The sequence below is a fragment of the Gavialis gangeticus genome, unplaced genomic scaffold (genome assembly GCF_001723915.1).
Source record: "Gavialis gangeticus isolate Ggan-Ray unplaced genomic scaffold, GavGan_comp1, whole genome shotgun sequence".
Taxonomy (NCBI): Eukaryota; Metazoa; Chordata; order Crocodylia; family Gavialidae; genus Gavialis; species Gavialis gangeticus.
This window is the reverse complement of record NW_017728995.1, coordinates 17539245-17548695: the sequence shown is the minus strand read 5'-3', so window position 1 is coordinate 17548695 and position 9451 is coordinate 17539245. Positions and strand designations below refer to the sequence as shown.

General features: G+C 39.7%; 1 protein-coding gene across 6 annotated transcripts in view; it reads left to right on the top strand.

Moving 5' to 3' along the window:
• The window catches only part of PHC3 (polyhomeotic homolog 3), a 189075-nt gene that overhangs the window by 113440 nt on the left and 66184 nt on the right, over positions 1-9451 (top strand). For all 6 annotated transcript variants that reach the window (XM_019503283.1, XM_019503281.1, XM_019503279.1 and 3 more), the window contains 2 exons: positions 736-976; positions 2446-3320. In XM_019503283.1, coding sequence (XP_019358828.1) covers positions 736-976; positions 2446-3320 — 1116 coding nt within the window. The remainder of the gene's footprint in view (positions 1-735; positions 977-2445; positions 3321-9451) is intronic.

Here is a 9451-nt window from a genome sequence, read left to right as displayed (position 1 = left end):
GTGTGAGTTGAACACACAATGTTTTATTGATCGATTTACAATTTTAAAGCAATTTGGAAGCCTACCAGTGCCTCAAGCAGAATAATAAAATAAATTCTAAGTACATATATATTTTAGTATTTGATTTTATGTTTTTTATCATGGAAAATCAGAGCTCCCCATGCCCACTTCACACACCAGGATGCAGGTCCAGGCTCCTCATTCCCCACCCACAGCTCCCCCACACCACTTTGCTCCCCTTTACTCCCTACCCACAGCCATCTCCGCTCTGCTGTTGCCCTCACCCCAACTGTGTAGTTTAGGTATAGTTAGACAAGCTTTTGAATGCCTTGACCATCACAGCTATAACACTCTAACACATTTATTATAAAGCAACAGCAGAACTGGAGAAATGTGTCAAACTGAGAATCAAATTTGTGTCATGCTTTTTTCCACCGGTTATAATTTCTTTCTTTTCAAAAGCCTAGTAAGGAACCCATGTTATAAAGTAAAGATTTAGTTTACATTTTGAAAGTATTTACTCGCCATCCATTTAAACAGGAACAGTATTTTTTGTACTTATCTTGAAATTCTGTGACATGCTGTTTCATATGGAAGTATTTTGCAATTTATCATTTATATTCATAACATTCATGAAAAACATATCAAGTCAGTGATTATTATTGCTATCCTGATGTTTGCATGTATTAGCTAGACACCTATATATGTTTGTTTTTTCATTTTCCTTTTTCCTAGGTCCAGAACTTGACATTGCGTAGTCAGAAGCCGGGGGTATTGTCCAGTTCCCCAACTGGACAACCAAAGAGCAGTAGTCAAGCTCAGTCTTTAGCTCTATGCCCTAATAAAACTGCGATCAGTACCAAGGGCAGCCAGCCAGATCCTGCAGAAAGCAATAGAAAAGGAGAGAGCCCAACTTCCGAGAGTCGAAGTACACCTGTCACACGGACATCCAGCATACATCAGTTAATAGCACCAGGTAGGATGAAGCTTTATCTTTAGAAAGGTTGTTACTTAAACATGCAGTGTATCAGATAAAAAACACACACAGGTGTCTGATACCACACTGAATGAATCGGGTTTTAATCTTTTAGAGATAAATAGTTATCCATAGTAGTGCTGGAAAAAATTATACACTAGAATTCTCTGTGCTTCCACAGAGAGGAAGGGAGGGAAATGGAAGCAGACAGACAGAATAGGAAAGCAAAAAGGTGTGTATGCATGTTTCTCTATATAATCTAGTTTAGGTATTAATATAATTTATTGCTGTTGCTTTGGCACCCAAAAGTTGGCTCAGTTGTGATCAGGAAACAATTGTGTTAAGAATTTTTAGATGTTCATAAATAAACGTGTTTCCAACTCAAAGATTTTTCTAATACAATATAAAAGGTGTAATAAGTAAGTGTGACAAAAGGAAAGAATGTGAGGGATGAGGTCAACCAAGATAAAGTTATGTACATACTTAAATTGGTTATTGTGTAAATTCATATCTCCTGGTGAGTCAAAGGGTAGAAATGTAGTCTGCGCAAGTGGTCTGAATGAGGCAGAGAAGCCATGCTTTCAGAAGAAGAGAAAAGAGAGTGAGGCTGCAAGGAATACAGCTCTGGAATCCTTGTCTTGTCAAAATTGACTTCAGCCAGAGGGGGAAAAAAGAAACAGTGTCCTATTTAAAAATAAATAGATGTGATATAATAATTAGTAATCAAAGGAAAGAAAGAAAGCAGCAGGGGTATATGTGGAGGAGTATGGTTAGTTTCTCTACTGTAGGCAGTTATTCAAGTGGGGTCACTGGCTCCTTTTGAAGAGAAGAAAGAACATTACTGGAAATCAGGCCAGTTTTAGAAGTCTAACTATTCATATATTTGCCCAATTTTGGGCATCTGAGTTTTGACAAATTTGGCCCAAATATGCTTAGTTAAAACAGGGCTTCTGGCCCATTCTTGTTTTAAAGCTCATATTTAAAGAACAGTACCCAAGCGGTAATTTGTTTTAAGTAAATTTTGACTCCGCTGAACTTCTTTCATTTTTGGCTATGTTAAATCAGGTTAAATCCCAGTTCCTCTTCAACTTGAATGTATTTTTTAACTAAAAGAGGAGATCTCATTAACAATCTTAGACTTAGCAGCAAGAAAATAATGACTTTGCAATTTCTTGATCTTAGATTTTATTAAGAAAAGATGATTTTATGAAATTGTTTACTGCAGCATTTCACTTTGGAATTTATCAAAATTAATGTATTCCTTACCTCATTGTGTTTGAGATGCTACATGTGACAGTAAAGAGTATTTTCCATTGGATTTCCAACTGATGCTTGTCTGGATAGATTCTTCAAGTTCTATGCTGACGTTACTCTTCTAATATGAAAACTTTCTCCTTTAAAAATGTATTGTAGTGTTCCCTGAACTAAGGAAATAATTACTAATTGTCATTTTTTTTCCCCCCTCACAGCTTCATATTCTCCAATTCATCCTCATTCTCTCATTAAACATCAGCAGATTCCTCTTCATTCTCCACCTCCAAAGATATCCCACCATCAGCTGATACTGCAACAGCAGCAGCAGGTCCAGCCAATTGCTCTTCAGACTCCTCCCAGTCAGGAACCACCTCCATCACAACACTGTGTACCACTCCAAAGCCACTGTCTTCCTCCAGTTCCCAACAGTGTCCAGTCACAACATTGTTCCCCTGTTCACATCCATCCTCCTCCTTTAACAGTATCTCCTACTCCATCCCAGTCAGCTCAACAATCAGTAGTAGTGTCTCCCCCACCTTCTCATTCACCTAGCCAGTCACCCACAATAATTATTCATCCACAAGCACTTATCCAGTCGCAAACAAATCCTCTTGTGCCATCTGCTCTTCAGTCAGAGCAGAATCCCCAGCCGACTGGTAGTCCAGTACGACCAGTAGCACAGCAGCTTAATCTTCCATCACATCTTCCACTTCCACCTTCCCCAGTAGTACCCATTGGATCAGTGGATCAGCCCACCCTGGTGTCCCCAGGTCAGCAGATAGTGTCTTCAGCACCACACCAACAATATCCAGCCTTACAGTCTGCACCAATCCCAATTGCAGCCCCTCCACAGCTGTCAGCATCTTCAACACAGATTCAACAACTACCCTTGCAGTCTGTGCAGTCTTTACAAGTCCAGCCTGAAATTCTATCCCAGGGCCAGGTTTTGGTGCAAAATACTTTGGTGTCAGAGGAGGAGCTTCCTGCTGCAGAAGCTTTGGTCCAGCTGCCATTTCAGACTCTTCCACCACCGCAAACTGTTGCAGTAAACCTTCAAGTACAACCACCAGTACCTGTTGAAGCCCCTGTGGTAAGTTCTCAGAAACCTTCCTTTAGTTTTTGTTGTTATACGAAAAGAGAGAGACTCTCTAACACAGTTGCCTTCTGGCCACTGACTGGAAAAATCCCGTAAGTCCGAGTAAAGAGGAATCTGTTGTCAGGTTTGGTAAAACTGACCTTGCTGTGTGGCACCCAACAGGTGAATCCAATGAGGTGTTGAAAAGGTGGCTCCCAGTCTTTATAACAAGCGATCCCAACATATCTAGATTTAAGTAAGGTTCTTTGGGTAGATGTGATATCTTTTATTAGACCAACTAAGTAGTTAGTGTAATAAAAGACCAACTAAATAGATTTAAGCAAAGCATTTGATACTGTCGTACAGGAAATTATTAATTGTGGGGAGTTTATATAAAAATTATAAAGTGAATAAGGAGCTAGCTGAAGGAAGAAACTACAATGCGTTATACTGAAAAGGGAGTTATTAGATTGGAGAGAGGTTATTTGTGGCTTTCTGCAGTGATCAGTCGACGGATCACTTCTATTTAATATTTTTCATGCAAGACTTTGATGCAAGAACCAATTACATGCTTATAAATTCGCAGATGATAAATTGTGGAACTGTCTTTCAAGAGATTAAAAGAGCTTGGCTTGTTTAGCCTGGCAGATGAAAGTTGAGAAGGATATAATTACTTTTCAGAAATACATTGTGGTGGAAGTTAATGAGGGAGAATTGTTTAAATTAAAAGATAAATGTCCTATAGGATTATACTGGTACAAATTAATTCTGAATAAATTTAGACTGGAATTTAGATAGAAGGTTTCTAGCCATTAGAATAGTGAAGTGCTAATTAGCTTTCAGAAAAAAATTTTAGGGGCGCCCCAAGTAGTTTCAAGATGACAACTGATAAATTCTGAGAAGGGTTGACAAAATAGGCATGATTGTGGAGTTAATTACAGCTGGTGATATACTTTAGTTTTCTGGGTTATTAGCATCTCCAAGAGATTGAAAGGTGGCTTGATAATTGTGGGAGGAGCATGCATGTTAAGGAGCTGTGTCGGGGTATGGGGTTTCTTGACTACTGAGGCCTGGTAAAAGAGGTTGAAGCCAGACAAGTGGTCTGAGTGGGAGAGAGAGCGAGTGAACATTGGAGTGGCCTTTGTATTAGAGTGGTAGATTAGAAATATCCTGGGGTCTTTGAAGGTGGGTTCAGGGTGCTTGCAATGAGGTGCTTTAGTTTAGATCAGGCCACAGAGGGTTAACATGTGGGCTATGGGCTTTTGTCCAGCTGTCACTCCCCCAGGTGGTGCTGCTGCTGTGGCCAGGGTCTGTGGGCAAGGCAGTGTGGTGGGAGAGACCCAGTGAGCTGGATGGGCTCGCACTGCCTGTGTGGTGGCAGGAGTTGTTGGGGGTGGGGGAAGGGAAGCATATGTGCCCATGCAGTCCTGGGGAGGCTGTATTGGCTGCACAGGCTCCCCAGGACTAGTGTGGCATGCAGCCCCAGCCACTCAGAAGTTGGACAGCCCTGGTTTAGATAACCAGGACCTCTATGGTTCATACACACAAACAAGGAAGGCCAGGGTGGGAGGTAGTGCTGGCCCTTTCTGGATTAGGTTTCCTTCCCTTCTTTATCCTTCTTCCTCTTGTGTTTTTAATATGTTTGCATGTATGTTTGATGTTTCAGGCGTTGTGTTTGGTGGTTGTGCTTGAGAGTTTGTTTGTTCCTGAAGCTTTTAAGAATAGGTTAGAGAAACATTTTCTAGGCTGGTTTAGATTGAGATGATCCCACCTGGAGCAGGTGGTTGGACTAGACTGCATGAGGGTCCTTCCAGCTGTACTTTTCTATGTATCTATGCTTACACGGATTTTTTTTCTATAATGTTTGCTCTTCTGTATCCTGTTGAAGGTCCAGGGCTTCTGCTGATTACTTCTGGGGTGGAAAGAATTTTTTTTCACCCTCAAATGGATTATTTGTTTTCTGCACCTGCTGCAGCATCAGTTATCCCTGCACAGCACCCATCTCAATTCATTTGCCGTTAAATGACATTTTAGACTAAACACTAAGCAAGAACAGAAACACATCAGAAATGGAAATTAATAAAAAAACAGCTAAAGAGAACGTTTTCATATAACTCCTCCTTCAGGAGCCATTGGGAAATTGCCTAAGAGCTGGCTGTTGCTCACAAACTGTGGTTTGACCATTGTTGGTCTGTTCTATGGTTACACATGGTTGCAGGGGACTGATTCTGGGCCAGATGGTCCCCTTCAGTCACATGTTCCTATCCTGTCTTTGCAGAACCATGTCTTTATGTGGCAGTTAATAGCTCATTACCCAAATGTTTTGTTTTCCAAATATAGTGAAGCCCAAGAATACGTGACAAGTGCCCCACTACTTAGGAGTCTTAATTCAGCTCTCATTAACAGCGGTGCCACTAACATAAACCAGGCTCCCTCAGGAACTTGACTACACATTTTTAATGTTGCTAACATGGCTCTCCTACCACATTTGCTACATTTTAGGACGGGGTCGGCAACCCCCGGCACGTGTGCCGAGCATGGCACGTGAGGCCATTTTGCTCGGCACACTGCTGCCAGCCTGGGCTCTAAGCAGCTTCTGCCAGCCACAGCCCAGGCTGCTCCCAGCAGGCGACTGGGAGGCTGCAAGCAGACCGGGCTCCGTGGGCCGGCTGCAGCTGGGAGGCTCCAGCACGTTGGCACTCCGGCACCTTTCAAGATGGACATTGTGGTTTTTTCTGCACTCCGGCCAAAAAACATTACCTACCCCTGTTTTAGGAGTAACTTAGTGCACGAAGCAGCAGGGCTGCTTTAATTGTACTGTGTCATTTGAAAGTTCCCATGTAGGAGGGATTTCTTCACTGCCAATCTTCATATTTAAGTTGGCTGGGAAATCTGGATGTTGACTTCAGTTGGAATTAGTTGGGTATTGGGCTGAGAGGAAAAAGAATCATTATTGATTACAGAAGTATATTTCAACTGATATTTTAAAAAAGACATTTTCTATGTGAAACCCTCTGACACTTCCTGGTGCAGCATCCTGGAATATTCAGCATTTAGAGTCATATTAACCTAAATCACTAAAAAAATATTTCCTCCATCCTTTCTTTTGGCCTGTGTAAATATAAGTTACAAATGTATATATTTGTTAAGCTAGAATACCCTTTCTGAGAATTCAAAGCATTTGGTTTTGTATATGCTGAGGGTCGACATTTAACACCTGTATAAAATGGGGCTATTATAAAAAGGGCAAAAATAGTAGGCAGAGATGACACTGCAAACATCTACTGTAGATGCAGAGCCTGAGTCTATAGTGTAGTTCATTGGAAGTCCAGTCAGTTTGCTAGTAGACCTGTCTTTAATTGTTGCCTGATACAGATGATGATTACAGCAAGGAAGGAAGAGTGTTTATTTTATACCAAAAGTTGAAAACAAGCCTCCTTCATCTAAAATCTTGCCAATTTTTAGGAAATGAAACAGTTAATGAAACTGAAGAATATATGATCATAATGAAATGAAAGTTGCATATGTAAAGTATTAAAGAAAATTTTAAAAAAGAAAGTTTGAAGAATGTTTTATGTGGACTTAGAGGGTAGATTCAGGCTAGATATCAGGAGGTGCTACTTCACTGTCAGGACAGCTAGGCTCCGGAACCAACTTCCAAGAGAAGTGCTGGCTCCTACCCTGGGGGTCTTTAAGAGGAGGTTGGATGAACACCTCACTGAGGTTTTTGACCCCAGTACTCTTTCCTGTCTATGGCAGGGGGTCAGACTTGATGATCTGCTTAGGTCCCTTCTGACCCTACCAACTATGAAACTATGACTAGAAAACAGATCATGCATAGTAGGAAACATGCTTAGAACACATCTCTGTGGACCGTGAATTTTTGGCACTCCTGTATTAATACAGTACAACTTTATATGCATAAATGTATTTTATAATAGAAAAAATCTTAGATTTTAGAAATCAGGATGCCATAATGGAAAGTTACAGATAACTAAATCTCCAATAGTTGCTTGTACTGCAGATGAAAACTCTCCTAAAAAAAAAAAAAAAGACATAGCGGAAATTTTAATGACCTCTTGTTTGTCCCCAAACCTTGCCGTGGGAGAATTGGTCTCTAATCTCATTGTATTTTTAACCAAAGTCTTTTTGGCTTTATTCCTTTGGCCCTGATACAGCAAAGCACTTGGGCATGTGCTTAAGTATAAGTGAGATCAGTCCTATGGTCTTAAAATTAAGTATATGCTTAAGTGCTTTTTCACTTGGCTATCTTGAACTGTGTCCTAATAGCTACTACAGCTGTCATATTTATAGGCCACCTACCCAGGCATTTTCATTGGTTTCCACTTGCATGCTTAAATGAAAAGAGTATCTTGTATATTGTCTTATTTATAGTTACAATTATTTCTTCACTCATTACTTGTGGGGGTTCATGTGTCTGTTAAATATTGAAAGTGTGATGTTACTTTTATACTAGTAGCTTAAGAAATATTAAGGGATGTGAATGTGCATTGAAAAGAACATAAAAAGTGGAAAACTAATGCACGTTGAACTTCTGTGCTTACCAGGAAAAAGCACAAATGAATAAGGCCTCCGTGTAGTGGTGGAGGTAAGATTTATATAAGATGTATTTGATCAAATAACACCCATAAACTTATTTACATTTGAAACAGATTGTGAAAATATGCAAGTGGAATATTATGGCAGTTGTGTTTGCCTTCTGAATTTTATGCAGAACAGAGGCAGACATCCAGCTGGGGTGATTTCTAGACAGCTTGTTGGAAACACCTGACTTTGAAACAGAAGCGTATTATCTTTCTTTAAATTGTACTACTTTGGATTTCGAACTATATACAAAAATAAGATATATTTCCTGGTCTCCAGCTTCCTAATCTGACACCAGCTTTATTTCAGAAAATCCCTGAGCCATCACAGATTCAGTTCTGATTGGCCAGAAATATAATTGTGTCTGTTCCAAATAAAGTTTAATATGGCTAATAACATAATTCACATTATGCGGTCGCATCTGATCTTTCTTGGTCTTGTGCTCAGAATATATATAGTTTATATAGTAGACTTCATGGACGCAGATATTTAGGAGTGCCATGCAATTGTTGTAGCAGACCTTCATACAAAAAAGGACAATTCTGTCTCTTAAGATCATGTTTAATATTCTTTCAGCCTGAATAAAACAGAGAAAAGTAAAAAGGACTACTATTCCTTCCTTTCTCTTCCTTCATCCTTCTTTTTCTTGTCACTTTTTTTCATCCCTATGTGTATCTTTCTCTTTTTTATTTCCTTCTGCATTTTCTTTTCAGTAACAATGCCTGTAATTCACTTACCCCCTCTGCTAAAATGAACTGTTATCATTTCCTGGGAATGCCCCAATGATTGTCATGGGGACAGAGGAATACACACCTCTCAGATGTTTTGTTTCAGGATATTAGTTTCATGACGCAACCAGTATATGAATTATTTTTCATTCATATTAGGAAGGTAATAATAATCCCAGCCCTATTGCAGTTCAGTCAGAGATTGGGCCCAGGAATGAGACTAGATACTTTTTTTGTTGTTGCATGGATTTATAGTCTCTGATCTGCTGAGCTGGCTGGCAGCAAATTGCTCCAATTTGTTTGGGTAATCCTTTACAATGACTCTACTAATATTTGATGATCCTGGCGTAGTCTCTAGAAATGCTTATTTTGATTACTGTGATGTGCTGCTGTATGAGATGGAAAATATTGAGGAGCTTGCACATACCTGGAGGCCTTGCTCATTAAGCAAGAATTAACTGACATTCAGCATTTCAAGCCAATTGTTTTTTGCTCTCCATGTTGAAATAGACCTGTCCTACTAACTTTCTATCAGCCTTTGTAGTGGCATATTTGAAACCTGTCTTTTTTTTCTTTTTTTTTTTTTTTTAAGGGAAGACTTATTTGTGGATGATTTACCTAAACATTATTCTCACTGGAGGGACTTTCCCCTGCTCTCAGTGTCTATGCTTAATGCCATAGCAATCCCCTCTAGTTTTAAGGCAGAAATTTCAGGGAAAGTCTCTTTTTTTTTTTTTCATGCTATGCAAGCCTCAGAGGATATATGTTAGTTGAGACAGAATCTTTATAGAGACCTTAGTCTTTTAATTTTAA